Raw genomic sequence first — 24698 nt, 5'->3', positions numbered from 1 at the left:
TGGCGTGCGTTAGCAATCTAAAAACAGCCTACGATAGAATATCTCAGACCAGCCAGGAAGTCCCTTCGTAATTACTTCAAGGTAAACCAAGTCATGCTATGCCACCGATGCTGAATAAAAATGTTGTTGCATTAGTCCCCTTTTCTGGTGACACCAACGCCAGTTCAACCACAGAGCGAGAGAACGTAGAACATTGAAACAGACGAATAGAATACTCGGAGATAATACCGGCCCTCCGTGTTCTGAATCACTTCTCACCAATCAGCTTCTCTGAAATCATGTGCGAGTGCAGTCAGTGGCAGTCAAGACATCGCTGCATCGGTCCATTGCAATATATATATATATACACACAGGATACACTGATCACAGAGATATGTGGCCTTGAGTTCAGCATGTCAGGGTGAAATATATGTCTGTACGGTTTATGTTCTGTTTAAGACGTACGAGTTGTAGAACCAGAGTTCAAACGTAAGCGGAGCAGCGCAGACAGACTGTGTGGCAACCAGGCACTGAAGTAGATACAAGTGGATGCTGTTACAGCCAGTCATGTCTGCAACATCCGTCTTCTCTTTGGAAACAGAAACACTACTCCGGCATTAAATAGGAATCCATCTTCATTGCTCAAGCAATAGGGAGGAGTTGGCACACCATGAACAACATAGGCTACATACAACAGCTGCTTGGACCATTCTACCACTGCCAGTCATATGAAGTGTATTGGAACAAACCAAGGCTACTGCATATAGCTCGCTATATAGTGGTATTCAAGATGAGGTTAATCAATAGATGCAAACTAATATTTTGATTAGCTATGTAGCTAAAGATACTGTACTGTACACCGTGTGTGTGTGTGTGTGTGTGTGTGTCATTAAGCCACAAAGCACTTCCCAACTGTGTTATTCTCACCAGATCATGTTGAAGGATGCACCACGACTACTAGGCACACTTATTAATAAATCAATGCACAGCTCCGCTTTCTCAATAATTATCTGAGAGACTAGTCCAGGACCTGAGCCAGATAAGTGAAGAAGAGTGTTGGCCAGGACACAATTCATCCCAGGTGTATATCTTTATTCATTAAACCGAGCTTCCTCAATGGGACCAGTAGCTTCGGAAATGAAACGTGTAAGTAATGTAATTGGAACACGTGAGCCCAATACATACCAGAAACCTGCTCCCCATAGAAGTGTGTGTCAGTATGACAAGCCTCATCAATAACTCCTCCACCTGTAGTCACAGGGAGGAAGTGTGTCAGTGACAAGCCTCATCAATAACTCCTCCACCTGTAGTCACAGGGAGGAAGTGTGTGTCAGTATGACAAGCCTCATCAATAACTCCTCCACCTGTGGTCACAGGGAGGAAGTGTGTCAGTGACAAGCCTCATCAATAACTCCTCCTGCAGTCACAGGGAGGAAGTGTGTCAGTGTGACAAGCCTCATCAATAACTCCTCCACCTGCAGTCACAGGGAGGAAGTGTGTCAGTGTGACAAGCCTCATCAATAACTCCTCCACCTGTAGTCACAGGGAGGAAGTGTGTCAGTGTGACAAGCCTCATCAATAACTCCTCCTCCTGCAGTCACAGGGAGGAAGTGTGTGTCAGTATGACAAGCCTCATCAATAACTCCTCCACCTGTAGTCACAGGGAGGAAGTGTGTCAGTGTGACAAGCCTCATCAATAACTCCTCCACCTGTAGTCACAGGGAGGAAGTGTGTGTCTGTGTGACAAGCCTCATCAATAACTCCTCCTCCTGCAGTCACAGGGAGGAAGTGTGTGTCAGTATGACAAGCCTCATCAATAACTCCTCCTGCAGTCACAGGGAGGAAGTGTGTGTCAGTATGACAAGCCTCATCAATAACTCCTCCTGCAGTCACAGGGAGGAAGTGTGTGTCTGTGTCAGTGTGACAAGCCTCATCAATAACTCCTCCTGTAGTCACAGGGAGGAAGTGTGTGTCAGTATGACAAGCCTCATCAATAACTCCTCCTGTAGTCACAGGGAGGAAGTGTGTGTCAGTATGACAAGCCTCATCAATAACTCCTCCTGCAGTCACAGGGAGGAAGTGTGTGTCAGTATGACAAGCCTAATCAATAACTCCTCCTGCAGTCACAGGGAGGAAGTGTGTGTCTGTGTCAGTGTGACAAGCCTCATCAATAACTCCTCCTCCTGTAGTCACAGGGAGGAAGTCTGTGTCAGTATGACAAGCCTCATCAATAACTCCTCCTGTAGTCACAGGGAGGAAGTCTGTGTCAGTATGACAAGCCTCATCAATAACTCCTCCACCTGCAGTCACAGGGAGGAAGTGTGTGTCTGTGTCAGTGTGACAAGCCTCATCAATAACTCCTCCTGTAGTCACAGGGAGGAAGTGTGTGTCAGTATGACAAGCCTCATCAATAACTCCTCCTGTAGTCACAGGGAGGAAGTGTGTGTCAGTATGACAAGCCTCATCAATAACTCCTCCTGCAGTCACAGGGAGGAAGTGTGTGTCAGTGTGACAAGCCTCATCAATAACTCCTCCTGCAGTCACAGGGAGGAAGTGTGTGTCAGTGTGACAAGCCTCATCAATAACTCCTCCTGCAGTCACAGGGAGGAAGTGTGTGTCAGTGTGACAAGCCTCATCAATAACTCCTCCACCTGCAGTCACAGGGAGGAAGTGTGTGTCTGTGTCAGTGTGACAAGCCTCATCAATAACTCCTCCTGTAGTCACAGGGAGGAAGTGTGTGTCAGTATGACAAGCCTCATCAATAACTCCTCCTGTAGTCACAGGGAGGAAGTGTGTGTCAGTGTGACAAGCCTCATCAATAACTCCTCCTGCAGTCACAGGGAGGAAGTGTGTGTCAGTGTGACAAGCCTCATCAATAACTCCTCCTGCAGTCACAGGGAGGAAGTGTGTGTCAGTATGACAAGCCTCATCAATAACTCCTCCTGCAGTCACAGGGAGGAAGTGTGTGTCAGTATGACAAGCCTCATCAATAACTCCTCCTGCAGTCACAGGGAGGAAGTGTGTGTCAGTGTGACAAGCCTCATCAATAACTCCTCCTGCAGTCACAGGGAGGAAGTGTGTGTCAGTGTGACAAGCCTCATCAATAACTCCTCCTGCAGTCACAGGGAGGAAGTGTGTGTCAGTATGACAAGCCTCATCAATAACTCCTCCTGCAGTCACAGGGAGGAAGTGTGTGTCAGTGTGACAAGCCTCATCAATAACTCCACCTGTAGTCACAGGGAGGAAGTGTGTGTCAGTGTGACAAGCCTCATCAATAACTCCTCCACCTGTAGTCACAGGGAGGAAGTGTGTGTCAGTGTGACAAGCCTCATCAATAACTCCTCCTGCAGTCACAGGGAGGAAGTGTGTCCAACATGCGGTGGAAACTCATTTCATTGAAAACACACTAAAACCCTTCCAAGTGAAGTGTGTGTCATGCATCATATGTGCCAACCTACAGTGAGAACATGTCACATTAGAACAGATGAAGGATAAAACCCAGGTGGAAGTGGACCTTATATGGAACCGTGTGTGTGTGGAAAACACCAGGTTGATGGAGAACTCTAGCTGAACTCACTTCCTGCCAAGTCCCAAGTTAGTGAATGTACTCTTCCCTCTGGACACCTACAGCATGATCACACACACACACACACACACACACTGTGTCTCTCATTCCTCTGCGTTGCAGTCAGTCTCACATACACTAGGCCTGTATGTGTCTGTGTGGTTTGTTCTTTATGGTCTCAGTCGATCATAAAGCTCATGTTTGATCACTATGGAGGAGGACTCCACGTCCTCATCCACCTCCCCTCCCCCCGGGGGCAGGGAGTTTAACAACACACAGAATCCCCCCCCCCCCCCCCCCCACACACACACACAGAGAGAGAGAGAGAATCCACACACCCACAGAGAGAGATAATCCCCCCCCACACACAGAGAGAATCCCCACACACACACAGAGAGAGAGAGAATCCACACACCCACAGAGAGAGAGAATCCCCACACACAGAGAGAGAGAATCCCCCCACACACAGAGAGAATCCACACACCCACAGAGAGAGAGAATCCCCCCACACACAGAGAGAATCCCCACACAGAGAGAGAGAGAATCCCCCCACACACAGAGAGAATCCACACACCCACAGAGAGAGAGAATCCCCCCACACACAGAGAGAATCCCCCCACACACACAGGAAGCCCCAGCGCTACTCCCCCAGCCCCTCCAGAGACTTTAAAAAACAGTGTAGGAAAACAAGGAAGCATGTTCTACTTGATGTCTTTAGTCTTTACTGACGGGTCCATTGATTTCTGCAACATACAAACAGGTCTGTGTTGTGTAGGAGGAGGAGGAGGGGTGTCAGAGAGGGTCTGTGACCCAAAAAGGCACCATGTTCCCTATATAGTGCACTACTTTTGACCAGAGCCCCCATAGGGCCCTATTCCCTACATAGTGCACTACTTTTGACCAGAGTCTGGTCTGTTCATAAGTAGTGGACTATATAGGGAATATGGTGCCATTTGGGATGCAAGCAGTTTCCAAGAGGAGTGGACCAACCAACACGGCTGAGCATGTCACTACACGTGCTGCTGATGATGGGGGGGGGGGGGGGGGGGGGGGGGGGCAGCTGCTGATGATGATGATGATGGGAGGGGGGGGGGGGGGGGGGGGCAGCACTCTCCAAAAGGCACAGGCGGGCTCCAAAACAAATGCTAGTGGTAGCAGTTAGGGTCCAAGGGAATTCAGCTCCAGGCCTGGAACGCCAAAGTACTCCTGGTTTAGTTCATTGGTTGATTGAATCATGTCTCTGATTGGCCAGAGAGTCTAATCATCTGGCGATGTCATCACCGGGTTTTAATTAGTCTGATTAGAAGGAGTGAGAGAGAAAGAAACCCAGGAGACTTGTAGTCCTCCCGGACTGGACTGTCCCTGTTGTAGCAGGACAGAAACTGAAGAGAGGAGAATCAGCATATACAAAAATATCCTTTAGAATCGAATTTACAAAAAGAGCGCTTATTATTACACAATCTTGAGCCCGTTTGCCATCTCAGCAAGAGGACGGCGCTATGCCAGGTCCAGCTGATTCAAAACCTTTACACGTCATTAGAACAAAACCCTGCAATATTTGCTAGAACAAGAGGGCAAATCATTTACAGTAGGAGGAACATTGGGGAGAGGGAGGGGTGTCATGGACAGACTAGTTACATCTTCTGTTAATACGAATATTTAGAGGGAGCACATTAAATATTATATACCTAGTTGTCCTGTACATGTAGAAAACAATGCATATATAGCTATCGAGAAGTTAGCAACAGGAAATGGATCGAAATAATCTAACAGTAGTCCTCTGTCCCTTAGTGATACATGTCTCCTTCTGTAATGGCATAATACAAGTCTAAAAGTACAGAAGAAAGGAAGGGATTTTTATGGAATAGAAAACTAAAAACTAAAAGATGAATCAGGATCCAATGTGACGAACTGTTTCGGACTAAGAGTCAAATCCTCACTTGCACTTAAGACAAATTCTCTCCCATTCACATCTTCATGACTAAGTGAAAATTCAACTTCAGTGGAAGTTAGGATTTGCCCCCAAAGGGAATAAGGCAGGTTTGTATGGTCCCAGCAGAGAAGGAGATAATTGTACATCCCAAATGACACACTATTCCCTAAGTAGTGCACTACTATTGACCAGAGCCCTATGGTCCCTGGTCAAAAGTAGTGCACTATATAGGGAATGGAGTTCCATTTGGGAAACACTTAATAGCACCAGCACACAGACAGCCCCTGGCAACTGGCACAAGTACAGCAGAAAGGTGTACCGTTGCATCCTGGGTAGATTATCTAAATTGCTTTGCAGATTGTGTTTTAGGCTTGGTCTCAAATGGCACCCTGTTACCTACATGTACAAGACTCTGGCCAAATATACAGTGCACTATATAGGGAATAGGGTGCCATTTCACATCTACCCTATTAGTTAGGAAAAGGTGTCAGTGTCCAAGGATGGGACAGCACCCAGTCATCTCCTTCATACACAGTGGCCCTTGTAAGAGACACGGTGAGGATCAAGGAGGAGGGTGGAGGAGGGCAGTGAAGGGGGCTATAGGTAGAAGCCATGATCATGTCCACTGTGTAGGGGGCTCCCTGGGTCCTTTGGGTTGTGTGCAGCGGTTACCGTATCCTGGAAGACAAGAGAAGAACAGTGTTATGATTAAAGCGCTTGGGTCTTTTTCAGGCCACGTCACCTGACCAGGAAACATTCTGGTTCTTGGTTGTGGTTATATGTTATGACTAGAGACCAGCGTTGTCCTGGTCAGGAACAACTCAGGTTCTTGGTTGTGGTTATATGTTATGACTAGAGACCAGCGTTGTCCTGGTCAGGAACAACTCTGGTTCTTGGTTGTGGTTATATGTTATGACTAGAAACCAGTGTTGTCCTGGTCAGGAACAACTCAGGTTCTTGGTTGTGGTTATATGTTTTGACTAGAAACCAGCGTTGTCCTGGTCAGGAACAACTCAGGTTCTTGGTTGTGGTTATATGTTATGACTAGAGACCAGCGTTGTCCTGGTCAGGAACAACTCAGGGCCCTAGTTATAGTAAACAACTATAGACACAACATGACCATATTTACTATCACTTTCCCTCCTCCTGTCACTCACCCATCTCTGAGGAAGCCTTGCTCTGTGCTGTGCTGTCTGCTACTGTGGTGTTGGTAGGTGATGTTTCCAGTCCTGCTGCATCTGAAATCTTCTTACTCTTCTCTCCTGATGGTTCTAGAACACACACACACACACACACACACACACACAGTGTCAGGTTTCTCTGTCACGCAGTAACACACACAGTGTCAGGTTTCTCTGTCACGCAGTAACACACACAGTGTCAGGTTTCTCTGTCACGCAGTAACACACACACACACACACACACAGTGTCAGGTTTCTCTGTCACGCAGTAACACACACACACACACACACACACACAGTGTCAGGTTTCTCTGTCACGCAGTAACACACACACACACACACAGTGTCAGGTTTCTCTGTCCCGCAGTAACACACACACACACACAGTGTCAGGTTTCTCTGTCACGCAGTAACACACACACACAGTGTCAGGTTTCTCTGTCACGCAGTAACACACACAGTGTCAGGTTTCTCTGTCACGCAGTAACACACACACACACACAGTGTCAGGTTTCTCTGTCACGCAGTAACACACACACACAGTGTCAGGTTTCTCTGTCACGCAGTAACACACACAGTGTCAGGTTTCTCTGTCACGCAGTAACACACACACACAGTGTCAGGTTTCTCTGTCACGCAGTAACACACACACACAGTGTCAGGTTTCTCTGTCACGCAGTAACACACACACACACACACAGTGTCAGGTTTCTCTGTCACGCAGTAACACACACACACAGTGTCAGGTTTCTCTGTCACGCAGTAACACACACACACACAGTGTCAGGTTTCTCTGTCACGCAGTAACACACACACACACACACACACACACACACACACACACACACACAGTGTCAGGTTTCTGTCACGCAGTAACACACACACACAGTGTCAGGTTTCTCTGTCACGCAGTAACACACACAGTGTCAGGTTTCTCTGTCACGCAGTAACACACACACACAGTGTCAGGTTTCTCTGTCACGCAGTAACACACACACACACAGTGTCAGGTTTCTCTGTCACGCAGTAACACACACACACACACACACACAGTGTCAGGTTTCTCTGTCACGCAGTAACAAACACACACAGTGTCAGGTTTCTCTGTCACGCAGTAACAAACACACACAGTGTCAGGTTTCTCTGTCACGCAGTAACACACACACACACACACACACAGTGTCAGGTTTCTCTGTCACGCAGTAACACACACACACACACACAGTGTCAGGTTTCTCTGTCACGCAGTAACACACACACCACAACACACAGTGTCAGGTTTCTCTGTCACGCAGTAACACACACACACACACAGTGTCAGGTTTCTCTGTCACGCAGTAACACACACACACCACAACACACACAGTGTCAGGTTTCTCTGTCACGCAGTAACACACACACACCACAACACACAGTGTCAGGTTTCTCTGTCACGCAGTAACACACACACACACCACAACACACACAGTGTCAGGTTTCTCTGTCACGCAGCAACACACACACCACAACACAACACACACAGTGTCAGGTTTCCCTGTCACGCAGCAACACACACACACACACACACCACAACACAACACACACAGTGTCAGGTTTCCCTGTCACGCAGTAACACACACCATAGCACACACACACAGCTGTTCCTTTAATAAATGCCTACAGTCTTATCATTTCAGGGTCATTTGTGGAACAGTGTACACCTCCAGCAGACTAACTAGGAAACCTAATAAAACCAAGCAGGCTAAAAGATAAGCTTGGAGAAGTGTCAGATGAATACTACATTGGTAATTAGGTTACAAAGTCGGGAGCAGAGAGGCAGTCTGACTCCAGACCTGACAAAACTCCTTCCAGACACAGACAGACAAAACTCCTTCCAGACCAGACAGAACTCCAGACCAGACAGAACTCCAGACCAGACCTTTTAGATCATTTAATGACATCAATGATTCATTTTCATGGAGATCTGTGCAGAACAGAGTGATGTTCCCCAGCCAAACCCCTGCTCTCTCCTAATCACCCATCTGAACAGAGTGATGTTCTACAGCCAAACCCCTGCGCTCTCCTAATCATCCATCTGAACAGAGTGATGTTTTACAGCCAAACCCCTGCTCTCTCCTAATCACCCATCTGAACAGAGTGATGTTTCCCAGCCAAACCCCTGCTCTCTCCTAATCACCCATCTGAACAGAGTGATGTTTTACAGCCAAACCCCTGCTCTCTCCTAATCACCCATCTGAACAGAGTGATGTTTTACAGCCAAACCCCTGCTCTCTCCTAATCACCCATCTGAACATCAGAACAGAGTGATGTTTTACAGCCAAACCCCTGCTCTCTCCTAATCACCCATCTGAACATCAGAACAGAGTGATGTTTTACAGCCAAACCCCTGCTCTCTCCTAATCACCCATCTGAACATCAGAACAGTGATGTTTTACAGCCAAACCCCTGCTCTCTCCTAATCACCCATCTGAACATCAAACATCAGAACAGAGTGATGTTTCCCCCTCAGGAGACTGTAAAGATGTGTCAGGGGTCCTGAGATCATCAGACAGCAGAAGAGTGATGTTTCCCCCTCAGGAGACTGTAAAGATGTGTCAGGGGTCCTGAGATCATCAAACAGCAGAACAAAGTGATGTTTCCCCCTCAGGAGACTGTAAAGATGTGTCAGGGGTCCTGAGATCATCAAAAGGTTCTACAGCTGCACCATCAACTGGTTGCATCACTGCCTGGTTTGGCAACTGACCGTAAGGCTCTACAGAGGGTAGTGTGTACGGCCCAGTACATTACTGGGGCCAAGCTTCCTACCATCCAGGACCGATATATCAGGCTATGTCAGAGGAAGGCCCTAAAATTGTCAAAGACTCCAGCCACCCTAGTCATAGACTGTTCTCTCTGCTACCACACGGCAAGCGGTACCGGAGCGCCACGTCTAGGTCCAAGAGGCTTCTAAACAGCTTTTCCCCCCAAACCATAAGACTCCTGAACATCTAGTCAAATGGCCACCCAGACTATTTACATTCCCCTCCCCCTCTTTACACCACTGCTACTCTGTTGTCATCTATGCAGTCATTATAATAACTCTACCTACATGTACATACTACCTCAACTAACCGGTGCCCCCCCACACCACTGCTACTCTGTTGTCATCTATGCAGTCATTATAATAACTCTACCTACATGTACATACTACCTCAACTAACCGGTGCCCCCCCACACCACTGCTACTCTGTTGTCATCTATGCAGTCATTATAATAACTCTACCTACATGTACATACTACCTCAACTAACCGGTGCCCCCCCACACCACTGCTACTCTGTTGTCATCTATGCAGTCATTATAATAACTCTACCTACATGTACATACTACCTCAACTAACCGGTGCCCCCCCACACCACTGCTACTCTGTTGTCATCTATGCAGTCATTATAATAACTCTACCTACATGTACATACTACCTCAACTAACCGGTGCCCCCCCACACCACTGCTACTCTGTTGTCATCTATGCAGTCATTATAATAACTCTACCTACATGTACATACTACCTCAACTAACCGGTGCCCCCCCACACCACGGCTACTCTGTTGTCATCTATGCAGTCATTATAATAACTCTACCTACATGTACATACTACCTCAACTAACCGGTGCCCCCCCACATCAACTCTGTATCGGTACCCCCCTGTATATAGTCTCGCCATTGTTATTTCACTGCTGCTCTTTAATTACTTGTTACTTTTCTCTCTTATTCTCCTCCGTATTTGTTTGAAACTGCATTGTTGGTTAGGGGCTCAGCATTTCACTGTTATACACCTGTTGTATTCAGCATTTCACTGTTATACACCTGTTGTATTCAGCATTTCACTGTTATACACCTGTTGTATTCAGCATTTCCACTGTTATACACCTGTTGTATTCAGCATTTCACTGGTCTACACCTGTTGTATTCAGCATTTCACTGTTATACACCTGTTGTATTCAGCATTTCACTGTTATACACCTGTTGTATTCAGCATTTCACTGTTATACACCTGTTGTATTCAGCATTTCACTGTTATACACCTGTTGTATTCAGCATTTCACTGTTATACACCTGTTGTATTCAGCATTTCACTGTTATACACCTGTTGTATTCAGCATTTCACTGTTATACACCTGTTGTATTCAGCATTTCACTGTTATACACCTGTGTATTCAGCATTTCACTGGTCTACACCTGTTGTATTCAGCATTTCACTGTTATACACCTGTTGTATTCAGATTTCACTGTTATACACCTGTTGTATTCAGCATTTCACTGGTCTACACCTGTTGTATTCAGCATTTCACTGTTATACACCTGTTGTATTCAGCATTTCACTGTTATACACCTGTTGTATTCAGCATTTCACTGTTATACACTGTTGTATTCAGCATTTCACTGGTCTACACCTGTTGTATCAGCATTTCACTGTTATACACCTGTTGTATTCAGCATTTCACTGTTATACACCTGTTGTATTCAGCATTTCACTGTTATACACCTGTTGTATTCAGCATTTCACTGGTCTACACCTGTTGTATTCAGCATTTCACTGTTATACACCTGTTGTATTCAGCATTTCACTGTTATACACCTGTTGTATTCAGCATTTCACTGTTATACACCTGTTGTATTCAGCATTTCACTGGTCTACACCTGTTGTATTCAGCATTTCACTGTTATACACCTGTTGTATTCAGCATTTCACTGTTATACACCTGTTGTATTCAGCATTTCACTGTTATACACCTGTTGTATTCAGCATTTCACTGGTCTACACCTGTTGTATTCAGCATTTCACTGTTATACACCTGTTGTATTCAGCATTTCACTGTTATACACCTGTTGTATTCAGCATTTCACTGTTATACACCTGTTGTATTCAGCATTTCACTGGTCTACACCTGTTGTATTCAGCATTTCACTGTTATACACCTGTTGTATTCAGCATTTCACTGTTATACACCTGTTGTATTCAGCATTTCACTGTTATACACCTGTTGTATTCAGCATTTCACTGTTATACACCTGTTGTATTCAGCATTTCACTGTTATACACCTGTTGTATTCAGCATTTCACTGTTATACACCTGTTGTATTCAGCATTTCACTGGTCTACACCTGTTGTATTCAGCATTTCACTGGTCTACACCTGTTGTATTCAGCATTTCACTGGTCTACACCTGTTGTATTCAGCATTTCACTGGTCTACACCTGTTGTATTCAGCATTTCACTGTTATACACCTGTTGTATTCAGCATTTCACTGTTATACACCTGTTGTATTCAGCATTTCACTGTTATACACCTGTTGTATTCAGCATTTCACTGGTCTACACCTGTTGTATTCAGCATTTCACTGTTATACACCTGTTGTATTCAGCATTTCACTGTTATACACCTGTTGTATTCAGCATTTCACTGTTATACACCTGTTGTATTCAGCATTTCACTGGTCTACACCTGTTGTATTCAGCATTTCACTGTTATACACCTGTTGTATTCAGCATTTCACTGTTATACACCTGTTGTATTCAGCATTTCACTGTTATACACCTGTTGTATTCAGCATTTCACTGGTCTACACCTGTTGTATTCAGCATTTCACTGTTATACACCTGTTGTATTCAGCATTTCACTGTTATACACCTGTTGTATTCAGCATTTCACTGTTATACACCTGTTGTATTCAGCATTTCACTGGTCTACACCTGTTGTATTCAGCATTTCACTGTTATACACCTGTTGTATTCAGCATTTCACTGTTATACACCTGTTGTATTCAGCATTTCACTGTTATACACCTGTTGTATTCAGCATTTCACTGTTATACACCTGTTGTATTCAGCATTTCACTGTTATACACCTGTTGTATTCAGCATTTCACTGTTATACACCTGTTGTATTCAGCATTTCACTGGTCTACACCTGTTGTATTCAGCATTTCACTGGTCTACACCTGTTGTATTCAGCATTTCACTGGTCTACACCTGTTGTATTCAGCATTTCACTGGTCTACACCTGTTGTATTCAGCATTTCACTGTTATACACCTGTTGTATTCAGCATTTCACTGTTATAACACCTGTTGTATTCAGCATTTCACTGGTCTACACCTGTTGTATTCAGCATTTCACTGGTCTACACCTGTTGTATTCAGCATTTCACTGTTATACACCTGTTGTATTCAGCATTTCACTGTTATACACCTGTTGTATTCAGCATTTCACTGTTATACACCTGTTGTATTCAGCATTTCACTGGTCTACACCTGTTGTATTCAGCATTTCACTGGTCTACACCTGTTGTATTCAGCATTTCACTGTTATACACCTGTTGTATTCAGCATTTCACTGTTATACACCTGTTGTATTCAGCATTTCACTGTTATACACCTGTTGTATTCAGCATTTCACTGTTATACACCTGTTGTATTCAGCATTTCACTGGTCTACACCTGTTGTATTCAGCATTTCACTGTTATACACCTGTTGTATTCAGCATTTCACTGTTATACACCTGTTGTATTCAGCATTTCACTGTTATACACCTGTTGTATTCAGCATTTCACTGTTATACACCTGTTGTATTCAGCATTTCACTGTTATACACCTGTTGTATTCAGCATTTCACTGGTCTACACCTGTTGTATTCAGCATTTCACTGGTCTACACCTGTTGTATTCAGCATTTCACTGTTATACACCTGTTGTATTCAGCATTTCACTGTTATACACCTGTTGTATTCAGCATTTCACTGGTCTACACCTGTTGTATTCAGCATTTCACTGTTATACACCTGTTGTATTCAGCATTTCACTGTTATACACCTGTTGTATTCAGCATTTCACTGTTATACACCTGTTGTATTCAGCATTTCACTGTTATACACCTGTTGTATTCAGCATTTCACTGTTATACACCTGTTGTATTCGGCGCATGTGACTAATAAAATTTGATTTGATGTTTTACAGCCAAACCCCTGTGCTCTCCTAATCACCCATCTGAGAGGGAGGGCCAAACCCCTGTGCTCTCCTAATCACCCATCTGAGAGGGAGGGCCAAACCCCTGTGCTCTCCTAATCACCCATCTGAGAGGGAGGGCCAAACCCCTGTGCTCTCCTAATCACCCATCTGAGAGGGAGGGCCAAACCCCTGTGCTCTCCTAATCACCCATCTGAGAGGGAGGGCCAAACCCCTGTGCTCTCCTAATCACCCATCTGAGAGGGAGGGCCAAACCCCTGTGCTCTCCTAATCACCCATCTGAGAGGGAGGGCCAAACCCCTGTGCTCTCCTAATCACCCATCTGAGAGGGAGGGACAAACCCCTGTGCTCTCCTAATCACCCATCTGAGAGGGAGGGCCAAACCCCTGTGCTCTCCTAATCACCCATCTGAGAGGGAGGGACAAACCCCTGTGCTCTCCTAATCACCCATCTGAGAGGGAGGGACAAAACCCCTGTGCTCTCCTAATCACCCATCTGAGAGGGAGGGACAAACCCCTGTGCTCTCCTAATCACCCATCTGAGAGGGAGGGACAAAACCCCTGTGCTCTCCTAATCACCCATCTGAGAGGGACAAGCCAAACCCCTGTGCTCTCCTAATCACCCATCTGAGAGGGAGGGACAAAACCACATCTGAGACTGACTGAGGCCCAAATGGCACTCTATCCCCTTCATAGTGCACTACTTAGGACCAGGGCCCATGCACTGTATAGGGAATAGGGTTCCATTTGGGATGTATCCTAGGGCTTATGTTAGGTTATGAGACCCCCCCCCCCCCCCTCAAGCAATCAGAGGCAGCATGGGCAGCCAATCATTTAGCCTAAACACTGAAGAGATGAGCCACCTACCTCTCTCTGCTATCTGTGCCTGTGTACTCCTCTGCTCCTGTGGAAAGAGACAGAGGACAGAGATTAATAACAGGGCTGAAGAAGAGATGATGGAGGAGAGAGACGGAGGACACAGATTAATAACAGGGCTGAAGAAGAGATGGAGAGACGGAGGACACAGATTAATAACAGGGCTGAAGAAGAGATGATGGAGGAGAGACGGAGGACACAGATTAATAACAGGGCTGAAGAAGAGATGATGGAGGAGAGACGGAGGACACAGATTAATAACAGGGCTGAAGAGATGATGGAGGAGAGACGGAGGGCACAGATTAATAACAGGGCTGAAGAGATGGAGGAGAGACGGAGGACACAGATTAATAACAGGGCTGAAGAGATGGAGGAGAGATGATGGAGGAGAGATGATGGAGGAGAGATGATGGAGGAGAGATGATGGAGGAGAGATGATGGAGGAGAGATGATGGAGGAGAGATGATGGAGGAGAGACGGAGGACAGATTAATAACAGGGCTGAAGAGATGATGGAGGAGAGACGGAGGAGAGAGACGGAGAGATGACGGAGGAGAGACGGAGGAGAGACGGAGGAGAGAGACGGAGGAGAGATGATGGAGGAGAGACGGAGGAGAGACGGAGGAGAGATGATGGAGGAGAGACGGAGGAGAGACGGAGGAGAGATTATGGAGGAGAGACGGAGGAGAGACGAAGGAGAGATGGAGAGACGGAGGAGAGATGATGGAGGAGAGACGGAGGAGAGATGATGGAGGAGAGACGGAGGGCGTATCTCAAGGGAACATATAAAGCAGCCTAAAGCAGTTGTTCCTGTCTAGAACCAACACACCTCAACCCATCATCAAGCCCTTAATGACTTGAATCAGGTCTGCTAGTACTGGGCTGGAACTAAACCCTGCACACCCCGTGGGTCGTCAGAAGCAGGACTGGAGAACAGAAGAGACGGAGAGAGGTTTGTTTCTATAAAGCTGGTGAGAATGGTGTTCACCTGAGGAAAACCTGCTCCTTTTCCTGACTGGTCCTCTGAGATACTCCAGTCTGATGGTCCTGGTGCCTTCAACTCTGATGGGTCTGGAGATGGACAGAGAGAGAGAGGAGAGAGAGAGAGGGAGAGAAAGAGGGAGAGAGAAAGTAAAAGACTAGAGAGAGAGAGAGACTTCCATAGAGAGACACCGTACCTCTATATATTTGGGAGCCTCAAAGTGCCAGGCTTCTAGGCTGCGGACACAAGAGCATGTCTGTCATGTCTGGCCACGAGACGTCTCTTTTCAACAGCCTTTATGTACCCCTGACTTCCTCATTCATTCCATTGTAGCTGTTCTTACATGGTGGAGGTCATTTAAGCACCAAATACGACTGTTCCATCGACCAACCCCCGTCTGTCTCCTCAGCTCTTAATGGTTGACCCTGGCCTTCCGGTCTTCATTGTGTGTTTAAGACTAGTTGGAAACGTATATATTCTGTCTTGGGACCTTTCTATATTATTGTTATATTAACGTTGACCTGCATGTTGGAGTTTGGAGCCCAAGAGTTTCACTGGACCGTGTGCATGTGACTAATAAACTCTCATTTGATAAATGTCATGAACACACAGCGCACATCAACACACAATCTAATGAGAGCATGTTCATTCCAGAGAACGTTAACTCTGCTCTCCATCCCCGTCTCGCTCCATCCATTCATCCTCCCTCCCTTCACAGCAGCACAGGGCTGAGGCTGCCCTCCATCCCCGTCTCGCTCCATCCATTCATCCTCCCTCCCTTCACAGCAGCACAGGGCTGAGGCTGCCCTCCATCCCTGTCTCGCTCCATCCATTCATCCTCCCTCCCTTCACAGCAGCACAGGGCTGAGGCTGCCCTCCATCCCCGTCTCGCTCCATCCATTCATCCTCCCTCCCTTCACAGCAGCACAGGGCTGAGGCTGCCCTCCATCCCTGTCTCGCTCCATCCATTCATCCTCCCTCCCTTCACAGCAGCACAGGGCTGAGGCTGCCCTCCATCCCCGTCTCGCTCCATCCATTCATCCTCCCTCCCTTCACAGCAGCACAGGGCTGAGGCTGCCCTCCATCCCTGTCTCGCTCCATCCATTCATCCTCCCTCCCTTCACAGCAGCACAGGGCTGAGGCTGCCCTCCATCCCTGTCTCGCTCCATCCATTCATCCTCCCTCCCTTCACAGCAGCACAGGGCTGAGGCTGCCCTCCATCCCCGTCTCGCTCCATCCATTCATCCTCCCTCCCTTCACAGCAGCACAGGGCTGAGGCTGCCCTCCATCCCTGTCTCGCTCCATCCATTCATCCTCCCTCCCTTCACAGCAGCACAGGGCTGAGGCTGCCCTCCATCCCCGTCTCGCTCCATCCATTCATCCTCCCTCCCTTCACAGCAGCACAGGGCTGAGGCTGCCCTGCAGGCAAGGGGTTCATTACAGTTGAACGAGGAGGGGGATTCAGAGAGGAACCATTAGTGGACAGTGAGGGGTGGGACTCTGGTTTGAGCGGAGCGGGGTTATTTGACATAGCCCTGCTGGCACAAAAAGATCCTTAACCAACTCAGAAGCTAATTTGATGAACAATATTTGTGCCACCTTGGTAATTGTGACACTGCATTATCATCAACAAACAAAAACAAACTTGCATTGAGAACCCGTCAGTAGCCCTGCTGCCTGTGGTAACAATAACGCAGCTATGATGACAAGTTGTAGCTGGGGAAACGTCCATAAACATTAACCCCTCAGAGCTGGACCCAGTTGGACTCTGCTTATAATGATCTCTAGAATTAATTATCTGGCGGTCCTGCAACGTCTGCCCTTGGGCCTAATGACATCATAATGACATCATTAGGCCTTGGGCCTAGTATCAATGTCAGTCAGGTACTGCTGCTGGGGATATCAGACATAGGACCAGGAGTTTTTCAGAACCATCTGAGCTGATCTGTTAAAACTCAGGGCCCTAGTTGTACTTGTAGACTATACCTGGGGCCTGAAGTACTTCCTGGTCTGGTCACATGGTGATGAAAACCTCCTGGCCCTATGTACGTCCCTAATAGAAGTTGAGTGGTGTGATGATGTAACACTAAGGAGTTGTAACACTAAGGAGTTGTAACACTAAGGAGTTGTTTTGGGCAACTTCAAGGCTTTTTAAATTTTAATTTAACTAGGCAAGTCCGTTAAGAGCAAATTCTTATTTACCCTGGCAAACCCTAACCCGGCCAAACCCTAACCCGGACGACGCTTGGCCAATTGGGACTCCCAATCACGGCCGGTTGTGATACAGCCTGGAATCGAACCAGGGTCTGTAGTGACGCCTCTAGCACTGAGATGCAGTGCCTTAGACTGCTGAGCCACTCGGGAGCCGGTGGTGTCTGGCTTACATCTACAGACTGGATATATACTGCAGAGAATCAGAGTTGACTTAACTAAAAAGCTCGTAATTTCATTTCCGTGCTCTCTCATCAACAACAGTCATAACAAAAGTAATCTGGAATTTCTAAAGCTGAGATGACTGAGAAGGCGGCAAAACTATCCATGTTCAAGGTCTGCAGAGTTGTTTCTGGCGCCCTCTTGTGTCAAGCCACCACACTGCAGCAGAAGACAGCGGGCAGACCAAGGGGTGGAGCCAGTCCTGGAGGGCTGAAGAATGCCCGAAGGTGCAGGTTTTTGTTCCAGCACAGGTCTAACACACTCAATTCCCCTTTTCACAATTTAAATAGGAGACTATGATTAGTTGATGATTTTAAATCAGATGTGTTAACTTACAGTTGGGATGGAACAAAAGCCTGCAACACATTGGCTCTAAAGGATGTTGGAAATTGCAGACCCTCCCTTGTCTGTCGTCTCATGATGCCAGACATCTTACTACAGCTCACCATTCCTGATGTATGAGACCAAGACTGGGAGATCAAGATGATCCCCGTCTCAGACCGTTAAAACACACCTGTGGCCAAAATGAAGGACTCTGGGGTTCTCTCAGGTAGAGGGGGAGGGGAATCTTCACTCTGGTCACTGTCTGGGTCAGAGGTCAGAGTACAGCAGGGGTTATTACCAGGGGTCAAAGGTCAAATTGACGGCAAATCAACAATCAAACGACAGCGAGAAACCGGTACATCTGAAATGGTGCCCTATTCCTAATGATTAAGTACACTACTTTTAGCCAGAGCCCTAGGTGAAGTAGTACACTACTTTTAGCCAGAGCCCTAGGTGAAGTAGTGCACTACTTTTAGCCAGAGCCCTAGGTGAAGTAGTGCACTACTTTTAGCCAGAGCCCTAGGTGAAGTAGTGCACTACTTTTAGCCAGAGCCCTAGGTGAAGTAGTGCACTACTTTTAGCCAGAGCCCTAGGTGAAGTAGTGCACTACTTTTAGCCAGAGCCCTAGGTGAAGTAGTGCACTACTTTTAGCCAGAGCCCTAGGTGAAGTAGTGCACTACTTTTAGCCAGAGCCCTAGGTGAAGTAGTGCACTACTTTTAGCCAGAGCCCTAGGTGAAGTAGTGCACTACTTTTAGCCAGAGCCCTAGGTGAAGTAGTGCACTACTTTTAGCCAGAGCCCTAGGTGAAGTAGTGCACTACTTTTAGCCAGAGCCCTAGGTGAAGTAGTGCAGTGTAAAGACAAAGATACCATTTCAGATGCAGCCAGAGAGACGAGCTCAGAATACATCCTCCCAGATTCAGAGCCATAACCACCCCAAGACAACACGCCACAAAGCCAAGCAGAGCCAAAATCAACACCAAACCATTCAAATCATTCCCATCAAAGCTGTTTCAATCACAAGCGAAGAGATCATACAATCAGAGATCAGGTGATTTTGAGATCATGATTAGGATATCGCTCGATTCCCATCAGCTGCCTTTGATCAAAATCCCATCTCTGGGCAGTTGAGTGATTGTCAGGCCATTGTGTGTAGCGTGGCAGTATAGGAGGCTTTACAACCGTGCACACGGTTGGTTGGTACACATGCACTGCCCCCCCCCCACCACCACCACCAACACAAATCCATTCCAGCCACCCACCAATCCCCTTTCCAGGACCCACTGAAACATCTCCTGGTGCTTGGCCACTAGCCAGCTCTCGGTCACACACACGTTGCCTGCTCAGTCTGCCTCAACTCATCCAAGCCTGACCTCTCACATGCTCACAGCACTCAACTCTCCATCCTTTCCTCCCCTCCACCCCCCCCCATCCTTTCCCCCCTCCATCCTTTCCTCCCCTCCATCCTTTCCTCCCCTCCACCCCCCCCCCCATCCTTTCCCCCCCTCCATCCCTTCCCCACTATCTCCATCCTTTCCTCCCCCCATCCTTTCCCCCCTCCACCCCCCCATCCTTTCCCCCCCTCCACACCCTGTTGAGACCTAGCAACATCTCTCCTGTCTGAAACACCCTGTTGAGGCCTAGCAACATTTCTCCCGTCTGAAACACCCTGTTGAGGCCTAGCAACATCTCTCCCGTCTGAAAACACCCTGTTGAGGCCTAGCAACATCTCTCCCGTCTGAAACACCCTGTTGAGGCCTAGCAACATCTCTCCCGTCTGAAACACCCTGTTGAGGCCTAGCAACATCTCTCCTGTCTGAAACACCCTGTTGAGGCCTAGCAACATCTCTCCCGTCTGAAACACCCTGTTGAGGCCTAGCAACATCTCTCCCGTCTGAAACACCCTGTTGAGGCCTAGCAACATCTCTCCCGTCTGAAACACCCTGTTGAGGCCTAGCAACATCTGTCTGAAACACCCTGTTGAGGCCTAGCAACATCTCTCCCATCTGAAACACCCTGTTGAGGCCTAGCAACATCTGTCTGAAACACCCTGTTGAGGCCTAGCAACATCTGTCTGAAACACCCTGTTGAGGCCTAGCAACATCTCTCCCGTCTGAAACACCCTGTTGAGGCCTAGCAACATCTCTCCCGTCTGAAACACCCTGTTGAGGCCTAGCAACATCTCTCCCGTCTGAAACACCCTGTTGAGGCCTAGCAACATCTCTCCTGTCTGAAACACCCTGTTGAGGCCTAGCAACATCTCTCCCGTCTGAAACACCCTGTTGAGGCCTAGCAACATCTCTCCTGTCTGAAACACCCTGTTGAGGCCTAGCAACATCTGTCTGAAACACCCTGTTGAGGCCTAGCAACATCTCTCCTGTCTGAAACACCCTGTTGAGGCCTAGCAACATCTCTCCCGTCTGAAACACCCTGTTGAGGCCTAGCAACATCTCTCCCGTCTGAAACACCCTGTTGAGGCCTAGCAACATCTGTCTGAAACACCCTGTTGAGGCCTAGCAACATCTCTCCCGTCTGAAACACCCTGTTGAGGCCTAGCAACATCTCTCCCGTCTGAAACACCCTGTTGAGGCCTAGCAACATCTCTCCTGTCTGAAACACCCTGTTGAGGCCTAGCAACATCTGTCTGAAACACCCTGTTGAGGCCTAGCAACATCTCTCCTGTCTGAAACACCCTGTTGAGGCCTAGCAACATCTGTCTGAAACACCCTGTTGAGGCCTAGCAACATCTGTCTGAAACACTCTGTTGAGGCCTAGCAACATCTGTCTGAAACTCTGTTGAGGCCTAGCAACATCTGTCTGAAACACTCTGTTGAGGCCTAGCAACATCTGTCTGAAACACCCTGTTGAGGCCTAGCAACATCTCTCCTGTCTGAAACACCCTGTTGAGGCCTAGCAACATCTCTCCCGTCTGAAACACCCTGTTGAGGCCTAGCAACATCTCTCCCGTCTGAAACACCCTGTTGAGGCCTAGCAACATCTCTCCCGTCTGAAACACCCTGTTGAGGCCTAGCAACATCATTGAGAACCAGCTCAGTCGTGGGGCAGCCGGGGGCCAGCAGAACACCAGCCCTGTTTGCACCACAGACAGATGTTAGATGAATCCATGCTTTGGCCCACAGAGCACCGCTAATGGCCCACTTCCAATGGGCTGACATGCAGGCAGACACACCTCCCCCGCCAAGCATGGAAGGGCAGAAAGCACCACATGCCATGAGCTCAGAGACATGAACAGCAGCACCCGTACACACATGATCAGATGTTTACTCATCTCACACTCAGAACATTTCACGCATTCAACAAATCATCCAATAACAAACTGACAAGTCTTACATTACCCCTCAACATAACCCCACCTAAGAGTTACATTACCCCTCTCAATATAACCCCATCTAAGAGTTACATTACCCCTCTCCACATAACCCCATCTAAGAGTTACATTACCCCTCAACATAACCCCACCTAAGTTACATTACCCCTCAACATAACCCCACCTAAGAGTTACATTACCCCTCTCCACATAACCCCACCTAAGAATTACATTACCCCTCTCATGTTAAGACTTACCATAAGCTGTTTCCTCCCACACAACCCATAGACAAAACCCCACCATCTTTACATAGACCCACTCAGCATCCTGTACCGTCCTGTTCTGTCCCTTCACTGTCACAGAATACTATGGTAACTCCAACTTGAGCCTGGATCTACAGCCTAAACCCTAAACCAAGGCCTGCTGGAGTCTACAGCCTAAACCAAGGCCTGCTGGAGTCTACAGCCTAAACCAAGGCCTGCTGGAGTCTACAGCCTAAACCAAGGCCTGCTGGAGTCTACAGCCTAAACCAAGGCCTGCTGGAGTCTACAGCCTAAACCAAGGCCTGCTGGAGTCTACAGCCTAAACCAAGGCCTGCTGGAGTCTACAGCCTAAACCAAGGCCTGCTGGAGTCTACAGCCTAAACCAAGGCCTGCTGGAGTCTACAGCCTAAACCAAGGCCTGCTGGAGTCTACAGCCTAAACCAAGGCCTGCTGGAGTCTACAGCCTAAACCAAGGCCTGCTGGAGTCTACAGCCTAAACCAAGGCCTGCTGGAGTCTACAGCCTAAACCAAGGCCTGCTGGAGTCTACAGCCTAAACCAAGGCCTGCTGGAGTCTACAGCCTAAACCAAGGCCTGCTGGAGTCTACAGCCTAAACCAAGGCCTGCTGGAGTCTACAGACTAAACCAAGGCCTGCTGGAGTCTACAGCCTAAACCAAGGCCTGCTGGAGTCTACAGACTAAACCCTAAACCAAGTCCTGCTGGAGCAGATGAAATATGGATCGAGACACCATCTAATAACATGGACAGTGTGGTGTGACACCATCTAATAACATGGACAGTGTGGTGTGACACTATCGTGCCGTGGTCAGTTTATTAGCTCCAGTGAGACACCATTATGTGTGTGTGTGTTGTCCTCATCCTACAGCGGACTAGGACTGGGTTACCATGGTAAAATGGCAGATTACGTATTTACTGTAGTTCAGAAAATGAGTGACTATAGCAGGTCAGAGTTGGAAGAAACAATACAGAAATAATTCAGTTTATTGACACTTTGGGGGGGGGGGGGGGTTTACAAGACAATCATTTTAGTTCCATGGTTTAACATGTTTTATAACAATATATTCAATGTATCCAAACAGTATCTGCTTTATACATAATAAAAATGGTAATTCTCCACATAAGCAGTCCATAAGCAAGTCTGTGTGTATATAATTAGTCTATATTGCAGGCCAGTGGTCTGAAACTGTCAGTTGGACTGGTCAGTCTCCATTGTCCCTCGCAGTGGTGTGTGTTTATGTAGATCTGTGGTCTACATACCTTGTGTGTGTGTGTGTGTGTGTGTGTGTGGGTGTGTGTGTGTGTGTAGACAGCCTTCAACAGCCTGTCATTACAGTGTGGCCTGCCAGTGCCCTCTGGCCACGGACATAGACTCCAGCTCTCCATAAACTGATCCTAGATCTGCCTGTCAGCTGCTACTCCACCCTACAGCTGACCACAACAACCACTGACCCTTAGTCAGCCCTTATAATAGGACCCCAGCCAGACCACCTGGGTTCAAATACTATTTGAAATCTTTAACAGACTTTCAGCGTTTCTTTAGTCTTCCTGGAGATGTAAATTGATCCATTGCCCCCAGGCAAGCTCTGTCAAGCACAGATAAGGTATTTGCAATGATTTCAAATAGTGTTTGAACCCAGCTCTGACCCCCACTCCCTGCCCATCTTCTGTCCCTGTGTCTGGTCCCTAGTCTGTTTTAGTCAGTAGTACCACAGCCCAACAGAGTTAGGGAAGTAGGTTAGTTAGTAAAAGCTCTAACGTAACCACGTACTTGATGCATTTTCCGTCGGCGACCGTTGCTCGGCGATGGACATGGTCGACACCTTCCTGGGCGGGTGTTCGCCGTGGGCCGCCGTAACCGTGGCCGTAGCCTTGGAGGACCAGGAGGGTCTGGAACCCTCCCCTCCTCCATCTCCCTTCACATCAGGGAAGTCTGAGTGCAGAGGATTGGTAAAGCTCAGAGCAGTCCTGACAGGGGTGGAGGTGGAGGAGAGGGGCTGGGAAGAGGTCAGATTGGAGGTGGGGGTGCTCTCTGACCCAGCCACCAGGGCTGGAGGTGTGGGGGCTTTCTCTGGGCTGATCCAGCCTGCCTGACCCGCCTTCTCCCCCTTAAGGGGCAGGTGGTTGGGGCGGGAGGGGAGGGGTCCGAAGGCGCCCTGGTGCGTCATGTTGGGGGGCCCCCCGTCGGCCCCTGAGTCCTCAGAAAGAGAGGAACTGGAGGTGTTGGAGCGGGCCTTGAAGGCAAGGGATCTTTGCAGCCTGCTGTTACCATCGAAGCTCTTAGGACCCTCCTGTAACGGAACCTTCTGTATCTCAATACTCAGCTTCCTCTCTAGACGCACTGCCCCATCCACTGGGGAGGGGGAGGAGGGAGAGGGGGCCTGGGCAGGGGGGCCTCCTGAGGGGACACTGTCCAACGATGTCTTGTTATAGTTGTCCTTCAGGTCGGGGGACAGTTGGGCTTGTTGGGCTTTCTGGGGCTGCTGCTGTTGTTGTTGTTGTTGTTGTGCAGAGGCCAGGACGTGGATGACCGGCTTGGGGTGGTAGCGGTCGTTGTCCTGACGTACGTTGGTGACGGTGGGGAAGGCAGAGGGGGGAGACGGGGTCAGGATGGGAGGAACCGGGCGAGGCTCTGGGGGCTGAAGGATCTCCTCTTTCACGTCCCCTTCCAACTGACTGCTGAGAGAGAGGAGACAGAGAGAGGAGACAGAGAGAGGAGACAGAGAGAGGAGACAGACACCGAGAGAGAGATAGAGAGAGAGAGAGATAGAGAAAGAGAGAGATAGAGAAAGAGAGAGATAGAGAGAGAGAGAGATAG

At 47.9% G+C, this 24698-nt stretch overlaps 1 protein-coding gene across 1 annotated transcript in view; it reads right to left on the bottom strand.

Moving 5' to 3' along the window:
* Positions 1-4243: 4243 nt before the first annotated feature.
* The window catches only part of LOC116371708 (tyrosine-protein phosphatase non-receptor type 12-like), a 95400-nt gene continuing 74945 nt past the window's right edge, over positions 4244-24698 (bottom strand). Inside the window, 6 exon segments of the mRNA XM_031820644.1 lie at positions 4244-6155; positions 6635-6748; positions 14527-14563; positions 15523-15605; positions 18464-18535; positions 23652-24559. Coding sequence (XP_031676504.1) covers positions 6094-6155; positions 6635-6748; positions 14527-14563; positions 15523-15605; positions 18464-18535; positions 23652-24559 — 1276 coding nt within the window. The 3' untranslated portion in view covers positions 4244-6093.

This window comes from Oncorhynchus kisutch, unplaced genomic scaffold (genome assembly GCF_002021735.2).
Source record: "Oncorhynchus kisutch isolate 150728-3 unplaced genomic scaffold, Okis_V2 scaffold3571, whole genome shotgun sequence".
NCBI classification, from domain to species: Eukaryota; Metazoa; Chordata; class Actinopteri; order Salmoniformes; family Salmonidae; genus Oncorhynchus; species Oncorhynchus kisutch.
The sequence above is the reverse complement of the archived record's forward strand: the minus strand, read 5'-3'. Positions and strand labels throughout refer to the sequence as shown.